This window comes from Melanaphis sacchari, unplaced genomic scaffold (assembly GCF_002803265.2).
Source record: "Melanaphis sacchari strain LSU unplaced genomic scaffold, SCAv2.0 Contig72_pilon_pilon, whole genome shotgun sequence".
NCBI classification, from domain to species: Eukaryota; Metazoa; Arthropoda; class Insecta; order Hemiptera; family Aphididae; genus Melanaphis; species Melanaphis sacchari.
In genome coordinates this window covers 1-22787 of record NW_020271519.1, presented here as the reverse complement: position 1 = coordinate 22787, position 22787 = coordinate 1, and the positions used below count along the sequence as shown (strand labels likewise).

The following is a 22787-nucleotide window of genomic DNA, read 5'->3' as shown; positions in this document are numbered from 1 at the left end:
TATTTATTAATTTATTATGCACTTTGATTTCTGATTTTTCATTATTTTAAGTATATTTTTTAAATTTTAAATCATTGGTAAATGGTAATACTTTCCAAATAATATAATACCTGCTAGGTATGTACATTGCTTATTATATTTTATTTCATTATTACTTTAAGATATTGATATTCTTGCTATGTACACTAAATACAACAGACTTGATTCTGAAACAAGGCCATATGAGTTATACTGAATATGCATTTCTTAGGTAGTTTTTGTTTGTTTTAAGGACACTCTAATAAGTCAAAACACGCCTAAACACTAATGTATTTTACTGAGATTTGAATTTAAATAACAACATGAATAATTTTTTAAGAATATCTATCAGTACCTGGTACCTTAGCTGTATTCTGTTAAACACATCATTTATTTGACAACTAAAGTAATTTATTGTATATGCTATAATCCTTTCTACTATATTGCCCATTTCATAACATTTATTGATACTTCAGTCCTTCAATGTTGGTTCAAAATACATAATAATATTATATGATATCATAGGAAACATGAAATAAAAATAATAATAATAAAATTATAAACAGCTTCTAATGATGAGCAATAAATTCGTATTTAAATAACATTAATGAAATGTTAATTATTTTTATACTTGTAGAATCAAATATCAATACAGAGATAAAATGTACATATTATAGCCATAAAACTTATACATCAACTTATTGACCAATATTACAAACGAACATATTTAACAAATAATAGGACTAATAAACATAGCGGGTTCTCAGTCAAACGTGCGCGTGTAAACCACATGATTTTCTATGGAGTGGAGCTGGTTTGTACTTTAGCTGGTACTTAAAATAAATATACGTACATAAAGGGACCTTGCGTTGTAGTGGACACGTTTTCTACGCTTTGCTTGAATAGAAATACAAGAATATCACTCGTGTTATTTCGTGGAGCAAATGTCACATTAAACGTATATCTTCTATTATGATACCCAATATAAAAACTAGAGTACAAATAAATTATAATATGACACACTTAAACATTTTCATGGCCCAAAAACACCGTGGCGTTTAATCTCCGCCAAATAAAATATAACATCAATATATTTAAAATTTAAATAGTTAAATAAATACTATGATACGTATGTCTTTGAGTCTTTTGCAGACAAAAATATAGACGTGCATACATAATATATATATATATGTATACATATATTATCATATTCTATATTGCATGCCATCAAGCGACGTGTCTTGATGGTGTTGACAGGGAAAGTTTAGTATATTATTAATGTTATTTTAACATGTGCGAGTTAATATTTTTATCAGTATCATCTTTAATTAGTTTCTTCGACAAACGTATATGTATAATGTATACAACTATACATAAATATTTAATCGTAGAGTACTAATAATATGATCACATCGTGGTATATTTTATAGATATATAAGAATTGCATTCAAATGGTAGATCGTTTAATGCATTTCCTGAAGGTATTGTTGACGAAGTACGTGTTTAAACATATCTTCAAGAATTCGCCTATGAATAAAATGTGTTAAACTTAATATTATAATATCTATTGTAGTATTGTAATGTATTTCGTTTGTAATAGGTAAATATACTTATAATATTGTAATTAGCGACAAGTCATTATTATGGTCTAATGGACGTAGTTAGATACACTGTCTGATGGTTTTTTTTATATTCATTTAAGTTACAACATATGCATGCAAAGTGCATTTTTATCGTCTCTACTAATAAATAAAAACGAAGTAGATATTTAATTTTGAAAATGGTAATATATCATATCAAAGTGTAATGTGATTTAGACCATATAATGAATAGGTGTGGTATTAATTTACCTATTTTAAATTCAAAGTATACAACATTTTATTAATTATTAATGTTATTACAGTATATTATTTAGCAATGATAATATTCTAATTTTATTTTTGTAAAATTTTAAAAATTGATTTTGGTTCCAGTTTCTGTTTAGTTCTTAGATTGTAAATCGTAACTATTGACAACTTACATAATAGAATTTTTTTCGTATTATATTGTTATCATTGTTTATTGTTTATAAACTGTTTTGAATAGGTGTCTTTGTAGATTATAAATACTTTTAATTCGTATAAAATCAAGTTGTGAATAAGAATAACTAATACAATCAAGTGTCAATCGAAATTTTGCGACGAGGGCACGCTAATGTTTTTAAATCGACCGTCGAAGAAACTCTCATACTTACTTGTTAATCAAAATAAATTACGAACGATGCCATTACCTACTGCAGTGTTGATAAAATGAACGTACATCATAATTGAATATCGCTGTAGCTTATTGTATTACAAGTTACAAAAATGATGTTATAATAGGTACAGACTTTTGCACTTTTGCTTTTCTATGTAGTTGTAGCCTGTAGGTATTCGACATTTTAACTTGTTGATCATATTATGCTAACGCGCAATATGCTACACATAAATAATAAAACCACCATAATATTTATAACACTTATTGACGCGTAATTATTTAACGTGCAGATGGCATTGGAGTGAACGGTTTGAAAAAAAAAACACGTAAAAAAAAATACGAACGGTTATAAGCTTGCTTTAAGTACGCTACGCTATGTATCTTGCATGCAATATAATATAATATTTTATTATTATGATGAGTGAACGTTTAATTTAATACACCCGAATATTATATTGGTAGTTACAATTTATTACATTACCATAAAATACTGCAGGTCACGTTATCTATACTTGTTTCCAATTACCGTGTGTTTATAGTTGTATATTAACACTTAGACACTTTATCATGATATATAAATATCAAACTGAATAATAAATATTTTTAATTTTTACATAAACAGCTATACCACTAAATTACTCCATAAAAACAAATAATATTACAGCTACGTTTGTTATTATTATAAGTTATAACTTATAACATATTAAACACGATCAGAATCACGATTCTAAATCCGAGGGAGTTCGCACTTTACATTATTTATTTATATCTGTTCTAGTCTACGACCGCGACGTAGCAATTGCAATATTATTATATGTTTAGTGTTTTATAATTGAAAGAAATGTAATATATCCTAAATATACTCAAAGTTATGATTACTTAAATTGTACATTCTTAATGTCTGCCAATTTAAAATTCCCATTTAATTGGTAAGGGTGGGTACAATGAAGATTGAGGTATTCTATCCCTCAATTTTATCTTTTTAATTCTATTTATGAATAATATGTCATATTATTTTTAAATGATATAAGATCTTTGTATTTTTTTTTTTTTTTTGTTTTTGATCTTTCAGATTACGTACAGTATATAATATGTATTATATTCAACGTTTTGAATATAATTTATAACATTGTAATTTCTATTTCATTTTAGTTTTAATACTATTTGTACTTACAAATATATTGTTGTGACTGAAATTAGTTGACGCTTGGTATCATTCCTAACCAAATACATTATTTGCCAGACATACCTAATGAAAATGGTTTAATTATTAGTAAAATATAATTGTTTTTTCTTAGAATCGTTTTTAATTTACAAATATTCAAAAAATAATAGATAGGTACACATCGCAGATAGTTAATATGTGTTTATGCAATTGAAAACAATTTAAATCTGGAGTATGTCATGGCCAAATGGTTGCTATTAATAATACACTTAATATACATACCTTTATGTTATTATACACGCATACACATAAAAATTTGCTTACACCATAAAGAACGGACAATAACCACGATTAAAATCCTGAGTAGTAAATGGTACCTACGTTTTAGTTCACTATAATACTATATTTTGTAACAAGTAATGACTATATAATAATAAATCGAGATCGTAAATTATAAACAAGTAAAACACTTTTCAGTTGTGTATACCCATCTGCATGATTATTTATGTATTTTAATCACGTTATTTTATAAAATTTGTTTTATGGAATCCAAACATATACATTCTATACACATTTGCTATTCGACATTTGTAATTTTACCAAAAAAACGCAATTTAGTTTTTAAATTCTTGATAAAATATAGTATAGGTATACAATTTATATATCAATTTATTTAAAAAAATAATAAGTCATTTGCATATTGAGTATTTTAATTTATAATACCAGTGTCTAGTATTCTGTGTATAATGTATCTATGCAATACATATATTATTTTAATTTGATTTTTATAGTTGATAACGGAACAACACGAGAAAGCTAAAATATGTATTATGTCTATATCCGTGGATATTTTAATATTATTTATATTGGTACCTACCATTATACTATTACATATAAAATTGCTCTCACTCTCGTAATTTAACAACATAATATTACGATTCTACAAACTTGTCTGAGCAACACATTTAGTGTGTTGTACGTGTTTATAATTTTTTCTTGTAATCTTATCATATGTCTCTTTACCATTTAGATATTATTATTTCTGTTTAAAGATTTAAAGTATGGAATAAAATAATTAATTTAATTTCATTCTTAAATATTTTGATTTTTTTGATTTACTTAAAATAATATAATAATCATAGGTATTCAGTTAATTATTATTGTACGTATGCTAAATATACTTATTGATAATTTTTTATATACTTATGTTTAACATAATATTATCTATTATCTACTAGTTATTAGTGTTAGTCTTATAATATTATATGCTTCTAAGAACAATTTAATATAATTAATTATGTTTACTTGAAGGTAATTTAAAAACTTTGTTTATAACGATGATAATGATATATTCAAAAAATATAATTTCAGCTCCTTTATTTATTTGTAAGTAATCATGTTATGATCATTTTTTTAAATTCATACAAATTGAAAGCATACCAGTACAAATTATAATAAATTATAAAGTTTATACTATAGAGTATAGAGTATAGTCTATAGTAGTTATAACTTATAAGCTATATAAACCTGTGTAACTATTCGATAGAAATAATGATACCATGAATAATAATTATTATTGAAATTTTTAGTTTAGTTGAAAACTCAGTTCACAAACATGCACTTACGACTTACATAGCTAATATAACATGGGTTATTAACTAATATAATTATGCATTAATCGGAAATGGAATAATATACGTATATATTGATTATGACCGTTAATATAGTTAAACATATTTATTATATGTACAAGTGGTAGTGTAAGATTGATGATAAAAGATATTTTTTATGTTTTACTAAAAATTGTAACAATACGTAAAAAAAAAAAGTTAAGGACCAAAAATTTGCAGTTGTTTTCTTAATATAGATCTTATATCATTAATCTATTTTCAAATTAAAAATTATTTTTCTAGTTTTCTACTATAAATTTACTTTTCTATAGGGGTTTTCAGTTATATTTATCTAATATTCAATTATCCTTATCTGATGTATTTTTCTATCAAGGAAAAAAGAAGAATAATAAATGTAATGTCTTATTGGATGTTATTTATATGTTTATTTTGTAACCTAAATTTATCGGTTTAATTTTAAATAAATTAATAAATTAATCACTTTACATAATTTAGTGGTTCCAAATAATTTTGAGACTATTATCCATAAATTAGATTAGATATTAGCAAATGCTGCCCTTTCCCTTACCCCCAAAAATTATAATTTATAATTAATTAATTATCAGTGTCATTAGTAAATTAGGAAATCGCAAAAGTTAAATTAACATCAATTATATTATTTTAATACTACAATATTAGTTCACGTTACTGATACAGAGTTAATAATAATACATAATACGTACAATAAAAAAAAAATTGTCGTCTTTTCCCCTCAGAAAATCCTGTTTACCCCCTGGTTAAGTACCGCTGACTCATATTATAATATTTTCGACTACATTTTTGAATAAATATTATAAATTGTAACCTCGATTCTATTTATTAGTATATAGGAAATATCACCAAAAATATAAAAATAAAATAACTCATCATAAAAATTGTACTTTTTTATTTTTTTTTCCGCGTAGTATATTGATATCATGCATTATCTATTTTCTTTTAATACTTACGTGAAAGTAAACTTGATAAATATAATAGTACAATTACAATACGTCAACATCTGATGAGTATATGCAAATTATGTCAAATCGATCATAATGCATGTACTAAGTACATTGTTCAAGTACAACAAAATATATTTCTTATAGATGTCCACGTATAATAATAATTAATAACAGATACATTATTAATTATTTTGTATGTAACACGTGAGAAACGTAATGAAAGCAAAAAGAAATTAAAACCAGCGGGTGAAGGAGTTTAAGTGTCTAAAGGTCAAGTATCTCACGTTAAATAATCAACTTTTTACCAAAGGTTAATAATTTGTCGATACATATAAGGACAGATTGACATGCTATAGCCTATATAACCAATGTTAGGTTTTATTTCGATATAATATAACAATAATTTATTAAACAATTCATATTACACTAATATCTTTGCTCATTTTGATTTACTCCTGTACTTATATTATGTAGTTCCTACATCTAGTTAGAATGAGGTACCTATTTTTCATTTAAACGTACACAATTTTTAATTTTTATTGCATAATATATAATATATTATATTAAATATTAATGGAATATTTAAATATTTAATATTATTATTATTTTTTTTATAAATAACATTATATTTTGATTGAAAAAATATATAGGTACTGTGTTATTACAATATTTTTGTAAACAATCAGTCATTTTACTTGATTGGTCTATACATTTTTCGAATTTGACGTTGGATATCTACGAATATTATTTATTTTCAATTCAATAGTTTTTTTATAGTTACTTAATTGTTTTATTTACTTTTTATTTTTATCATACTTAACAATTATTTAATACTAATGAGTGAAATGAAGAATTATTATTTTCAAATTTTCTAGTTCCAATATGCATATTGTATGAGTTATATGGATTAGAATAATATTCCTACGAGGAACAACTGACAATAATTTCTTATATACTGCTAATTACATTTATAATAGGAGAAAGTCTTTTATTAAGTATTTTAAAGTTGAATTGAAATGCAATTAATTTTATGATTTTGAAATTTGATAGGTACTTATTTTGTTTAAATATTATACAATTAGTTTGTATCAATAAATATAGAATATGCTATAAAATTTTCATTTTTTTCATTTTGTATAGTATTTATTTATATTTATTTCTAGTTATAATTTATTTTGTATTTTTGACTTTATATCTTTATCGTATTTTTTCATTCTGGATATGTGAATGTATTTATCATCGACAAATTGTACAAATTTTAATTCGATATAAAATGATTTTTATTATTTTATATTATTAAACTTACTTTATTATCTATTGACAATAATTATTCATTAGTGATTTATTTATTATACTTTATTATAAAACATAAATATATTTTTTCATAAATTTTCAAAGATTTTTTCTATAATAACTACAATGATTTCGTTTAAAATAGAAGGCATTCAAAATCTTAAAGAATCGAAGTAATGATAAGTTATAAATAAACAAACTTAAAATATTTGACCAATAACTTAATTCTAAGTCAAGATTTCACTATTTTAAATGGATAATTTAAAACAATTACTAACTTACTGAATCGTGCATAAATTATTACAGTATTATTCTAATACTAATTTTTAAAACCACTTTGATTTTTGCTTATTTTTAACTATACGATGTTATTTCTTATAAATTTAGTACATAGGAATATAAATATAATATGTACATTGTAAAATAATATTAATAACAGTTTTAAGATACTATTATTATAGTAATATAGATTTAGTTGAATATTTACATAGCTATTGCTCCTATCAACTATCTACATAAAAACAATACAGTAAAAAAATTATGTTAGTGTATATACTGTACACTAGTGGGTACTTACTCTAATTATTATTTTTTCTTTTAATTACCAATTATATAGTAAACTCGCGACCCAATTTGTTCTGAAAACCAATTAAACAATATTAGTATGAGCATTGTTATATTCTTATTATCTTTAATGACCACAGAATAAATTATGTGCGTAGGTTAAGTATAGATATCTATGTATTATGTATGTATAATACGAAAACGAAGGTAACACGCTTGTAATGCTACAATGGGTATATTAGGTATACCGAGTATACGTGCGTTAATAATATAACATAATATTATATAGTATACTGTATAGACATATTACGTGCGTATAACTATATAACTTACTATATGACCACTTGTTGCTTGTTAGATAATAATAATAATAATATTGTATATAACGTATAATAATGATGATAACATGTAATATTATGGGAAACGAATAGTCTGAAAACGGAAGCTGATAATCTATATAATATATAGTATACTAATATAATATAGAAGGAAAGAACGTAGCTAAACGCGCACAAGCAGCTCGAAACCGCATACTACATATATTATAATATTAAAATTAAGTAAGTATACAATATAAGTTATTACATAAAAATAAAATCTGTAGGATATACGATACACAATACCTACACATATTATGTTTTTATATTTTTATAATACGGGTGGGAGGGAGAAAATAGGTGTTCAGTTTTAAAATTCAGATTATCTGAGTCAGATACAAAGATTAATAACGTATTACGGGTATGTATAATATTTATATGGAGTCTCACAACGATTTAGTAGTATTAAGAGTATTTTTCCTACGTGATTTGGCATTGTGGTACTGATCGGTTATCTACTACCGATAGGTTGTCCGATCGTTAAAGTCCTGAGTTTTGAAAACACGTCACAGTCATTTTAAGGTACCTACATGACGTATTACTTAACACACAGATTTAATTTAATGCCAGCCCGGCTTTGGCGTGGTCGTTATATTCGTCATTCGTTAGGGAAAAATATTTTCAAAAATAAGTAAAACATAATTAAGTATTCGTTTTTGAGTCCCACGCTCGTGGAAGATCGTATACCGCAAGATCGGTACACACTACGCCTATTTCAAGTTTCAACAATTGTTGTAGTCGTATTGTATTATTTTAAATTATAATGATTTATTATAATACACGCGTGGTACGTATACGTAAAAAACAAAACTAACATTTCTCGCTTATGGAATACAATTGTTGATCGCGTACTCCAGAGGTATTTTCGTAAAAAAAAAAAATAACAATCGTTGTCAAGGTGGTCGAGGCATGTATGTTGGAAATGAGCGTATCGTCCGATAATAAACGGTGTGTACGGCACGTGTATATATTATATTCTGCAATCATATAGGTTTATTTCGAAAAATCATAAAGAATATGTACAGGGTAATTCTTAAAATGTTTATTTTCATAATACAAACTCATTAGAAAACAATATTTTTGAAAAAAAATTTATTATTATTATTTTTTTGACAACACGAGTTTCTAAATTTTATTTTTCGAATTAGATTTTTTTCGGGAAATTGTTGTGTATACAAATTAAATTATGAACGATTAATTTGATAATAAATTATAGTTCTTTAGAGTTTAGAAGAGCGAAATTAAGTGAAATTAAAAATTAAAGTAATTAAATACCCTTTGAATTAACGAGTGCCTTACGTTGAAAAATTACCTTGTATATACTTCTACATGTGATATATTTACATAAGTTACATTTACATACGTCATGATATATAAATATATTGTATAGTATTTAATATATACATTATACAAGGTGATATTTTTAAATTTAACATTCGTTTCCTCAGATAAATTTTGTTTTTTTTTAAAACATTTTTAACATACGCTTTGTTGTATCGAAAAATAATCGAATGTTTTACTACAATTTATTAACATTTTTTCTGTTTTTTTTTTTCAATTTATCAATATATGACATTCATATTCTGTAATGGAAAATACTAATTTATAGTTAATAATTATCGATAATTATCGATTAGTATAACTGCACCTGCAGTGGTTTATTTTGAGTGTATTAAAAGTTTGATCTAATAATTTATTAGTGACAAATATTTATGTGTATTGATTACTCGTCCATAGTAATAATATTAATAATAAAAAATAATGTATCAGCTACAACCAACTATGTTATATATAGATTATGATTTTACGAGTACTGATAAAGTACTGCTGCAAATACTTTAAAGTTTAAACATCGTGTTCCCATATTTTTACAAAAATTACCTACCTAAAGCAAAAGACGCGCGATTGTCAGAGAAAATATGTGGCGTCTTTCCCCATATATATTATTATAATACTTGAACGCATTTATCGTGGTACATACGACATGACGACGATAATCCCTCTACGAAAATCCTCCCGTTTTCTTTCTCGGGTCGGCTTTCACCGTTTCGACCGCGACCGCTTTTTCCGGATGACCTTGAAGATATGACACGGTCTCAGCACCCTCGCTACACACGCGCGCGCGTGTATAAAATGGTATATAAAACCGATTTTACGTAATATGCGAACAAACGCGTTGCACAACAATAATATAATAATAATATTTTACAGTCGCCTTTGTTCGTCGTTTGCGCATTCTCGCGGCGCATGTTTTGCACACGCACACTCCTTCCGAAAATCGACTAAAATATATAGTCATTAGTCGGTTTAGTGCAAGATGATTCTTTTCGTCACTTCGTCAGTGTACATTACTCAATGTATCAGCAGAGAAATAATGAATAATGATTACAATTTAAAAAATTATTTTTTGTCAATTTAATCGGAAAACGCAACAAAAGAACATTATATCGTTTATATGGTCATAAATATTTATGTTTGTAGTGAAAAATTTAAATTATTAAATTAATTTATAGATATGTTGTCAATCTGTCACTCAAACTATTAAAACACTCAAATTAATAATTTTTAATAAATTGTAAGATTCTTAAATATTAAATAGGTACCTAATAAAAACGTTGTTATGAATAATGACTTCACAAATTATGAAAAGATTTTTTTTGACTAAAAAAATAGTTTTCAAAAACATTTATATAATTATCGAAACAAAGAATGGTATTCTTTGATAAAACGATCGACACGAGTATAATATGTGATCTAATTTAGAACATATGACGTGTGTGCGTGTGCGTACACGTGAGTTTTTTTCAGTTAGACTTTAACGTAAGTAGACAATGTTTAGGTAATATTTTACTGAGCTGAAGCACACCCACAAGACCACGTACGGCAGTCCAAGTCCATTGTATCAACTATGCTTGTTTATAGTCGTATTATTACATCGTGTGAGATCGTTGTTATATGATTCGAGACGTGATCAACGCTAAACATATGCGGCTCTGGCGTAGACGGGTATTTTTATTTGAAAAAAAATAATACCTATCGCGTACCTACAGTGTAAGAGTGGGATATTCTCTATTTTGATTCTGTTTTCTTATTTTTTCATGAATCTAATATGATATTATACTATATATTATACTAGAATTGTCGAATACCAAAAATTCAACGAACGTCGTTGGCCCATGTACAACCAAAATTACCTCTTATGTATAAGATACACGTATAGTTTTCGGCACGTCGCTCGGTGTAAAGCATAATATTAGGTAATAATATAATATAGGTGGTCGTGTGTATAACATGCACGTATTCGTTTTTATTCGAGTCTATATATATATGCAAGTTGCGCTTGTGCATATTATATATTAGGTACTAAATTGATATACTTTGGTATATCAAAATAATTATGTCATAAACGCATAATTTGTGCGTAAAAACTCAAAATAAGTCAACTTAAAAACCAGTACTCGGCTAAATTGTATTATTTACAATGGACAAATGTACATTTCGAAAATAGTAAGTAGATACATGATATACTAGGTAATGAACATAATCTGTGATTTGTTGATTTTATTTTATCGACTGCGTGAATAGACTTAAAATAATTGCAGTTTTGTTGCAACGCGTAAAGATTTTTTACATTTAAGGTTTTTTTTTCTAATTTTATAGGTATACGTTTACTGTATTTAAGTTATTAAAAAAAAAAAAAAAAACGCCCAATTACAGTTAAAGTTATTCTTTATTTATTTTTTCTAACAGCATTGGCTTTTGACAAAAAAAATATTAATTTTTTAAATACATTTTTATAATTTTTATCAGCGTATTTATAAATAATAGGTACAGTAGAACTTCGATTATCTGTGTTTGCGATTAACCATGCCCACTCTTCCGAAAATGTATATACATTTATATGTATATATACGTCTTCTTATTTATATTTCTAAATTCTAATTATAATTGAATCAAGATTTTTAAAATTTCATTATTATAAAAAGTCTCGATTAACCGTGATTTTTATTTATCCGTGTGACCCTCTCCCCATCATTACCCCAGATAATCGAGGTTCTACTGTATATTGAGTTACATTTTAATACTTGTACATATTTTGTATATTAATTTCAAATGTTAAATTCTCATTTATCTTATAAATTTATCAAAATTGTTTTAAAGATCATAACATGCACTTAGTTTTCATTAAACGTATTTTATAAATTATAATATTTAAGTTTTACTCAAACTATCATATTATTAACTATTGTTTACACACATTACTCAAATAATTCAATAATCTGTTATAATATTGCTTGTGTTGGTTACTTTTTTAGATTTTATATAAAACCATTTTTTTTCCTGAAATATTTAAATTAAGTTATGTAACAATGAAAAGTGTTCATGCGATCAAGACGAACAAATGTTTTTAGTGTTTATACGTTACGTATGTATAAATACAGAGTATAGGACTCCAGAACCGGTACCAAACGCATTAAATATTTATGACAGGAAATAGAATATATACAGTCTACTTGTACATAATACTTTATTTGTCGACATGATTATACATAAAATGATAAAATATTAATGACATTTTTAGAAGGACAGTTTTATTAAACAATGTACATAGAATTAAATCGGAAAAACAATATGCCACATAATACAAAATATCCATTTAAGTGCTAATGATAAGCACCTATACAACTAAAATAATATTATTAATATAATAAACATTATTCTTTGCGAGTCTTTAATACTTTAATAAGATTTTATACATATTAAATGAATGTAACTTATTTTTATGAATACTTATATTTCATATAAATTATATATTTAAAATAACTACACAAATCAGTGCGTAAAATCATGTAAAATGTAGTATTAAATTCTATTCTGACATCTAAGTATACACTGTATAATGTGATTTTATCATTATTTCCTATAAGGCTATAGTAATATAGTATGGTAGTATTAGTAATCTATAGTGTATTATTACTAGGTACTTCATATAATTGTAGAGGCGCCATGTGGATAATTAGTATATTGTATATAGGTATTTTATTACTTACTTAAATGTAAATTATTACTATTTAGTAATCGTAAAAAAATAATCAGGGAAAAATTCGTTTTCGTTAAATGACTTAAATATAAATATTACTTAGGACAGACTATCAATTAACTTCCAAGAGCCATAGTTGCTGAGGCTTTATCTAATTAAAATAGAAACATAACTATCATTTTTTTTTTTTTTTTTATCCACGTATTTGGAGCAGAGCTCGAGACGTATAGCACTATACTATTATAATATCGTAAATAGTGTCAATAATCTTTTTGATTATTACAAAATAATTCATACGATGTTTTAGTTGGTCAACAACCAATATTATACGACAAATCACTTCTACTCATCATAGCCTTATAAGTTATAACTAGCTTTAAGTTCTTGACGTCAATAAAATCCTATTACAATAGCCGCAATATATTTAGATAATAAATAATATATCAAGTAGATTCGTAGATATACTTATATTATCTTTATAGTTTACAAGTTTACAACATATATTGCATAAAGTATAAGCGTGGGAACTGAGAACCGTACGAGTACCTACCAACAGAAAAAATAACCTATCATAGGTACTATTATCATTCAAATCGTTCACCACGACCTGGTACCTAATAATTTAACAAAGAATAAAATCGAAATCTCCGAAGCCAGGATTAATTCAAATACATTAATATAAATTTGACTTTTACAGTAGGTACATTGAGGATTCCGTAATCGTGTCTTTGACTTGACACATTGCACTTTCGATGAGGTTTCGATAATGATTTAATCGTACATCTTTGCATACATATAAACCTAGCTACCACTACCTATCGCCGTTTGATCGATCTAAACCATAGAGTAATAAGCTATGATCTAAACACTTGATCCTCGTGGAGTGAACGGCCCGTCGCATCGACATACATAATAATAACACATAATATTAGAGGTAAGCCGCGGTAACTACCTATAGCTAAATTTAAATTTTTTACCATCACAAACGATATGCCCAACACTCACTCGAATTCCGGCGATCGAATGATTATACTATTTCGAGATTCAAGATTGCCCGAAAGCCATACTATTCGAGCAATCAGATGATAATGTTGAAACGCGTTTGGATAATTTTTTCTACAACGTATGCGCTTACCTATTTTATCCACATAATTTCATAATGATATTATATATGTAATAACTGGACTGAGCGTCTAGGCAATGATTTAATATTATTTATTTTCCCTTTTCCGTTTTAACTAAACTATAATAGTTAATAAAATACCGCTTGTATGTTTAGCTATGTATAAACGCTAAATTCTACATTGCAGTTCCTTGGGCATTAAAGACTATCTAATTGTACTTACTGAATTGTTGATATATATACTAAGACCTGCACTAAAATAGGTACCTATACCTATGTATATTATACCTTCTTACACACGTAATAACCACAATAAAAATAAAATAATAAATTACAGACAACCGCATAATAAAAATTATAATACCTATACGCAGTGTTTTATGTTTCATTATAAAATGAACTGGACGCCGATGCACGCAGTAATTGAGAACTCAGACATTTATATTTTCGTCAGACAAAAAAACATTTTTATGATCAAAACTCATTGTGGTTTATAGACATTTCTATCAATAATTATACAATATGTATATAGTATTAACATATCATGACTTATAACCCTCCCAATAGTTTTCAGTTAAACAGTATTTTAAAGTACTAAACTAAAATTTTATGTAGTAGTTCTAAAATGGTAAGGTACCTACTTACTTAATGTTTAAAAATAAAAATTGTATGACATTAAAGCCCACTATAAAAATCAAATCTCAAATTCACTTTTGTTAGTTAGTATATAGGCGTAGGCGTGCGCCGACTTGAATTTCAGGGAGTATCTATAATATTTTTGGGCCCATTTCTTAATATTTTTCCTTGAATATAATATCTATCTAAGATAGATTCAATTTTAATTTATGATTTTTACTTTTGTATAACATCTTGCTATTATAATATCATAATTTTTTTATTATTTTCCTATTATAAAATTCACATTCGGGCACCACGCCTGAATTTAGTCCAAAAGAAGGAATCACCAGGTTAAAAATTTAGTTACAATTATAAAATTTGATAATTTTGGGAATAGGTGAAAATTGTCTATACATTTAAGAGATTCATCGTGTCATTATTTTAGTAACACTATTATAAGTTCAAACGGCTCAAAAAAAAAAAAATGGTTCGTGTGAGACCTAAAAGACCAAGCCCACTAAAAAATCGTTTAACTCCCTTAGTCCCTTCTCACAAAAAAAGTTGATTAAAAAGTAACTGGACGTAAAAATGTGCATAAATACACTATAATATTAAATATATTAATCGTATTTTATCAAAACAACTTAGTCCCGCCCCCACACAAAATGTAAACCAATATAGGTTTAATATAACAAACTTTTATATTAATGCATATACCAGGCAATGTTGAATCCAGACAATTTCTCTGAGGGGCTCACTTTTTTTTTCATTGGTGAATGGTGATATATTTTAGTATTATGAGTCATTACAATTTACAATTTAGACATTAGGTGTGATAATCGTAACGAGTATTGTGCATTTGTGCATTCAATAAATAGGTACACTTTATTAAAAGTTGTATTTGTCAGGAGGTGCGAAAAGAAATTTCAGAGGGGTGGGGGGGGCAAATACCCCCTGAAGTATACCTAGATTCAACACCTAACCTAGTATTACTAGGTATCGATAAAGTTAAAGCTAGAAGTGTGGTACGTACCCCTATGGGTCCTAAGATTTGTAACTATATGGTCTACTTGCTAATCTATTAATATACGAAATAGCCACTTGATATTTTTTATTTTCATAAAAATGCAGTTTTTACTGGAATACATGTAAATAGTAAATATTGATAGTTTGTCTTGTCATTTTAGGATTGCGGCGCCATGTTACGCGGACTACAATTCACGTTGGACACGCAGCAAGCCGAAAAGTTGATGCAGAAGATCAAAGTGGGGAAAAAGCATAGGTGTTGGTGTCGCTTCATCACCGCATGCGTGGGTCTGATCATGTTCCTTGTGTCCGTGGTCACGGTGAGCCTCACGCTTACCAGGGGACAAAAAATGTTCGGCTCTCTCTGATGACATCGCATTTCAACTCTCGTCTCTCAAATAACGTAATAACAATAATAATATTACTCATGATACACCTATTGATTATTATTATTATTGTTGTTATATCGTCAAATATAAAATTATTATTATTTATTAATACATTATCATTGTTAATAAATTTTTATATTTTTAGTACGTACATTAAATCACATTGTAGGAACATTTTGTGATATTCGACAAATATACTGTGAAAATAGCATGTTTATCAATTTTATTGTAACTTGTAAATTTTAATTAAAATATTTATATCTATAAAATATATACTGTATTATTTTTATATTATACATAATCATATCACAGCATCTCCTTATTTGTTATTAATAAATCCAAAAAATATATTTAGTATTTTAGCATTAAGCAATATACTTATATATCATCTCCTATCGTATAAATATCCAAGTTATAATAGACCATCAGTTAAAATTAACAATTACTGATGTGTTCATATTTTAAATATTTATTTGTTTCAATATTTAAATAAAAAACTTATTTTTAATTTTGTAAATTTTCAAATTATTTAAAAATATAGTATTTATATAATTTGTGATCATTGATTGTAATAATTTATAGCCATATGGTATTTGTAATAAATGTATGCTCATTAAATACTTGAACTAGATATTTATAATTTAGGAACATTACTAGTATAAAATTTTTGAAGAATTTATATTTGGTATTTGTATACACTATATTATGTTACATATTTCTACATTAATTATTAGTTTATTGTTTATATTATACTTATTAATTAGCTTAAAAATTAATTTATTTTAAATTAATTATAACAATAATAATTTATAAAAAAAAAACATAATAATTTAATGAACATTTAAAAATGTGTCTAAATATAAAATGTAATATTAAATTAATTTATTTTAGATAAAAGCATTGTAATTAATTAAGTGTAGATGAATAAGAATATCAATCACAGTTAAATAAGTACTTAAGATTCTATACATTTCATAAAATTTAAACATAAATTATCATTTTTATACATATAATTAGGGACAAATTAAAAAGTCTATCAAAATATCTTGTTGATTTATAGGTATGTCATTACATATTTGTTCACTGAATGCCAATCCAATGATTTTCAAATTATTTAATGGATATTTTTTTTTATATTCAGTTATGCATCGATCATAATAACCTTTTCCTCGTCCTAATCGTTTGCCATCAGTAGTGAAACCTAAGCCTGGCACTATTATCAAATCTAAACCACCTAAACATCGAACAAAAAGATTTTATTATTTAAAAATATATTGGATATCATTCAAATAAGGTACCTGTTGTCAGTGCGTCCTCACGCAAATCATCATCAGCTGGTTGTGATATATTCCATTTGGTTTTTGGCAAACTATTGAGTTCATCAATTGATTTTATCTTTACCATAAACATTTCAGATTTGTTGTACCTAAAAACCAAATTGTTAACTTTGAAAATACATTAAAGATATTTAAAAAAAATATTGCATACTTTGGAATAAAACATATTTTTCCTGAGATGAAAATGTCTTTAACAATACTATAAGTTTGCACTTCAGAATCCATACTGAGGTATATCGAAACTCTGTTGCTTTTTTTATATACTGAATGAGATAATAACTGAAAATATGACAATCATAGCTTTTTTTAAAATTCAAATTCAAATGATTTAAACAAATAATTTATATAATTATTTACAATTTATGATTTTTAAATAGTTATAAAATGAATAATATATATTATTTATTATTAATCCAATACTTATAAATATTCAACTTGAACATGACAAGCTTAAAATATTAATAATTCAAAGTTATCTTAAATGTAATAATGTAAATTATTAAATACCATTTTTAAATGTGTAAAATAAATTGAGTTTGTTAACATTGTAATAAATAAATCATCAATTGAAATACAAAAAAAAAATAACAAAATTAAATAAGTTCTAAAACATTGTTATAACTAAAAAATGTAAAGCATGTTTATTCTTCGTATAATATAACTTACTTTGTTGGTTATAATTTTTGATTGTTCAGTGATTTCTCTGGCAGTCATAAGTGACAATTTTTTTTTTAAGTCAGAGCGTAAATTTGTTTTAGCAATCTTCACGAGCTCCATTATATGCCCAATAATTAATAAAACTTCAAATTATGAAAACAATAAAATCACCGTTACTAAGATGCTAAGATTAAAAGGGATAGTTACATACTTGATATGAAAATGTGAAATTAACAGTCAATTAAATTTTGTGTTTGTATTCTGTAGTCTATAATAAAAAAAAAAAAAAAATACATAACATAAAGTAAAAATACAGGTCTTGCCTTCAGATAATCACTATAACTAATAAATACTAATATTGTTACAGACAGGTATCTATGCGACAAACATAATAATATTAAGAACTAATAATATATATAGTAAGTGGTTACAGCCGATACAGGTCATAGGGTATAGTAGCTATCATGTATTTGTATAACTATTGAATAATAATTATTTAATTTGATTAAAAATAATATATGAATTATGAATTGCTGATGTGTATAATACCTACATTGGCTAGACTGTAGTGATGAGAGTAATTTATTATTTAAATATTCAATAATAAGCATTTCATAATAGTACAAAATACAGATTACAGAACACGTTAGATACAAGAGTAGGTAACCTACTATAAACAGTTAGACAGTAGGCAATAGGCAATACTAATAAAGTAATAAGTAATAGTAATTACAGTATACATTCTTCAGCAACCTCTACCTCACTAGTTACTTAGACTGTCTTTTGTCGGTAATTTCTACTTTTTGATCAGTAATTAGTTAAAAGTTTAAGGTTTTAGCCTATTATCTACTCTAGTTTTTAAGTCGGAACGGCGGAATCATCAACTCCGTTTACGTCCATTTCCGTATTGATTTTTTATTAATAGTTAATTTGATATTAGCTAAAATGATATTTAATAGAGCAGAAGAAGCAATTGTGATAAATAATAAATCTATATAATAAATTAATTAGCGCGTGGCAACCATTGTAGTTCTTATGTTTTACCTTCTACAGTTCTACGTCCAAAATTAAATACCTATTACCTAGTACCTACCATATACTATCACAGATCTGCGAATCTGGAATTTTTGGTTTGAAGTTGGGACTCCAAATGTTTCATATTCATTTTGTAAACACAGTTTAGGATTTAATGTGATCCAAAATACTATGCAGTATGCGTCCATGCATGTATCACATATTCACATTCATATAATCCTGACGGGCGACGGCATGACATGAGATATGTAGATTTAAAATGCAGTACGTTAGCGCCAAAAACAAAAATACAAACTTTATTTAAGGTTATAAACGCCTTGGTTGTTGACATAGACATGAAGTTACCGACGCGGTTAGTAACAAAATGTTCATAAGTGATAATTGAAACTACAATTTAAGATAATACTATCTTAACCCTGGTTAAGACGCTCGACGAAAGTAGCAGGCTCGCAAAAAGAAATAACGAAAATTCGATAATACCAAAAGTTTAAAGCGTACGAAGTGGTTTGTGACGAATAAAAGTGACAACGGTAAACGTCTAAATAGGTGAACACAAATTAATTTGGGACGGTCCCATCCTTTACACTATTACAGTGATTACACTAACTCCGACTAAACGACGCCTGCAACATTGTTGTTATATTTGTTGTTGTTTTTTCAATTGGTGGTATTGTTGTTGTTACCTATACTCGGAATCATTTGACCACATTCACCTACAGGGTTGTAAAGAACGCTTATCAAGTATTTGAGTAAGTAAAATTTCATTGAGAAAAGTATTGATACTTATATACTTATAATATATAAGTACTAAAAAAAAATTTAAATATTAGACCCACCACTCTCATTACATAACAACCATAATTTTTTCAGGTCATGTCAAGTCAATCGTCGATCAAATCAGACGTAACAAATTGTTCAGCAACAGATAACAATGATCTTATTGATTTAGAACCAACTAAAGATTTCGAATGGACTTTATCACTTCAGAGGTATTTGCTAATAAATATGAGACGTTTAAAGCCTTGTGGAATTAACAAACACCTAAGTATGCTTCTTCTAAAAGAAAAACTTAAAAAACAATTCAATATTGATTTACCAAATATGGTTATATGGGATTATTTGGAAAGTATATGGGATCTCAGATCTGCTGATATTATAGAAAATATAAGTTTTGATACTAGTAAGAAAGATTTTGTTTTACCTGAAGAGTTTGACCAGTTAATTGCCGAAGAAGGAGAAAAAATTAAAAAACTAGAAAATGAAAATTTAAATGATGAAATTAATAAGAAAAAATCATTAAATTGGAGTGGTAAGACAAGATCTAAGTCTAATTCTATGTCCTCTGTAGACTCAAAGGAAGGTCTTAATGAGACGATACCTTCAACACTATCAGAAAGCCCTCCAATTAAAACAAGTGAAGAACGATCTGAAGATGGTCCATGTACAAGAAGATCATTGCGCACAAATGACAAACTAGAAAATAGTAAATCTGATGAAAAAAACAAGTCAAAAGACTTGAAACAACAAAATAAAAAAGTATTAAATCAATCTAAAGATAATATAGAAAAAATTGAAAAAATTTCAAATTTTAGAGGTCGAAAAAGAAAAACTAGAAATGTATCAGAATCGAGTTTTAGTTCTGACAATAGTAAACAACGTAAGAGTTATAAAAATAATTTAACAGATTTAACAATTTCAGATAGCTCGTCTAGGTCGGTAACTCCAGAGATTTTGAGAGGTAAAACATCAAATCGTTCTGTTACACCTGAAACTATAAGTAGAAAATCGAACTTACGTTCTAGTGATGAAGACCAGAAATCAAAACTTGCATTAGAAAAAGCTTGTCAAAAAGTTGGTAATAATGTTGATCAAGTTTCATCAGAAATAAAAACAGAACGTCTTAAAAATGAAAAGCAACCTACACCTTCAGTAGAAACAAAATCCAAAAGTTTAATACAAAGTAAAAATGAAACAAATAATAAAGTTAAAGGTAAAATACGTAATAGAGTAACTTCCGATCTATTAGTTGTTCAACAATCTCCAGATATACAATCATTAGGTAGACGTTCTTGTAGCAACAAAAATTTATAACATTTATAAAACTATAAATTAATTCCATATGAAAGACCTTTATATTAAATCATTTATGTACATTTAATTTTAATTGTTCAATGTAACATATTTAAATATTGCTAACATAATTTTGTAGATATGTTTTATTATCTTTAATATTTTGAATGTGAATTTTTAAATAAAAGTTTTTTAAAGTCAAAGAAAAAAATGTATATTTTCGTTTGTAAATAGTACTTTTTATGAATTAAATAAAGAAAGTTACTAAGAACAGAGACTGACTCAATTGCTTGTATTAGGATAAATATTAAGAGTGATATGTGTTATAATGTAAATTTCGAAAATAAGTTGTAAATAAATGTTAACAATTAACACTTAATTGATAATTATACCATCGTATAGTTTTTATTAAAAACATAAGTAATAGCACTATTCTGTGGTAATCGTATGATAATCGTATGACTAGTATGAACTATCTTTAATAACAAATAATGATAATTGACAAGAACAAGATATTATTATAAAGTTTTTACTTGTTATTTTCTTTTCATCACGTAATTCTCGTATACATATTATGAAGTATTTTAAAGAATTTAAAATGGTTCATACCAATTATAAGAAATGAAATTTAAAATTATAATTACTACTATCACTAATCACATTAGAGTCCTGCTCAGTTGTGCCTGTACAATAAATTAATACTGATTTATCAGTTTAATATTTACAGTGTATACGTCATACCACGGACTAATCTGAGCCTAGAAATATTTTTATAGTAGTTTAAAAAGTTGTATATTTAAATTTATTTATTAATTTTTATAAATATCACACTGCAATTTACAACGTAATACATAGTAAAATAATTAATTAATGATTTATAAAATAAATTTATCGGGAATTTGATTTTTTGATATTTTTCTTTTTATTTAAAGTATTATTTAAAATGCGACGACGAGTAGGAGTTAATGTTGGTCCAATTCGTTTTGAATTTATCAACATTGATCTTTTCTTATATTTTTTAAATATTGGAAATAAATAGTCACATTTTAGGCATCTTTTTTTTCCATTTAATAATAAAGAGCACTTCTTATGACGCCAAATCCCATTATTATTTGTTACTGTTGTAATAGATATTCCTAGATAAATAAAATTTGAAAATCATTGATAAAAACTGAATGTTATAATAATATTAATAATGTAATAAAAATATAAAATACATTGAATTTAT

At 25.9% G+C, this 22787-nt stretch overlaps 3 protein-coding genes across 3 annotated transcripts in view; 2 read left to right on the top strand and 1 right to left on the bottom strand.

Annotated features, from left to right (window-relative positions):
- Positions 1-16543, top strand: part of LOC112600825 — a 53122-nt gene extending 36579 nt beyond the window's left edge. Inside the window, exon 4 of the mRNA XM_025348138.1 lies at positions 16233-16543. Within this exon, the coding sequence (XP_025203923.1) occupies positions 16233-16439 (207 nt within the window). The 3' untranslated portion in view covers positions 16440-16543. The remainder of the gene's footprint in view (positions 1-16232) is intronic.
- An 802-nt stretch (positions 16544-17345) lies between these two features.
- Positions 17346-19722, bottom strand: LOC112600854 (5-formyltetrahydrofolate cyclo-ligase). Its single transcript, XM_025348177.1, has 6 exons — positions 19548-19722; positions 18666-18722; positions 18464-18597; positions 17949-18076; positions 17759-17886; positions 17346-17694 (listed from the first exon to the last, which is right to left on the bottom strand). Exons 3-6 carry the CDS (start codon positions 18572-18574, stop codon positions 17474-17476), a joined length of 588 nt encoding a protein of 195 aa, XP_025203962.1. The 5' UTR covers positions 18575-18597; positions 18666-18722; positions 19548-19722; the 3' UTR covers positions 17346-17473.
- Positions 19723-19913: 191 nt separating this feature from the next.
- LOC112600853 lies at positions 19914-21635 on the top strand. Its single transcript, XM_025348176.1, has 2 exons — positions 19914-20238; positions 20360-21635. The coding sequence occupies exon 2, from the start codon at positions 20363-20365 to the stop codon at positions 21578-21580; it is 1218 nt and encodes a 405-aa protein (XP_025203961.1). The 5' UTR covers positions 19914-20238; positions 20360-20362; the 3' UTR covers positions 21581-21635.
- The last annotated feature ends 1152 nt before the right edge of the window (positions 21636-22787 follow it).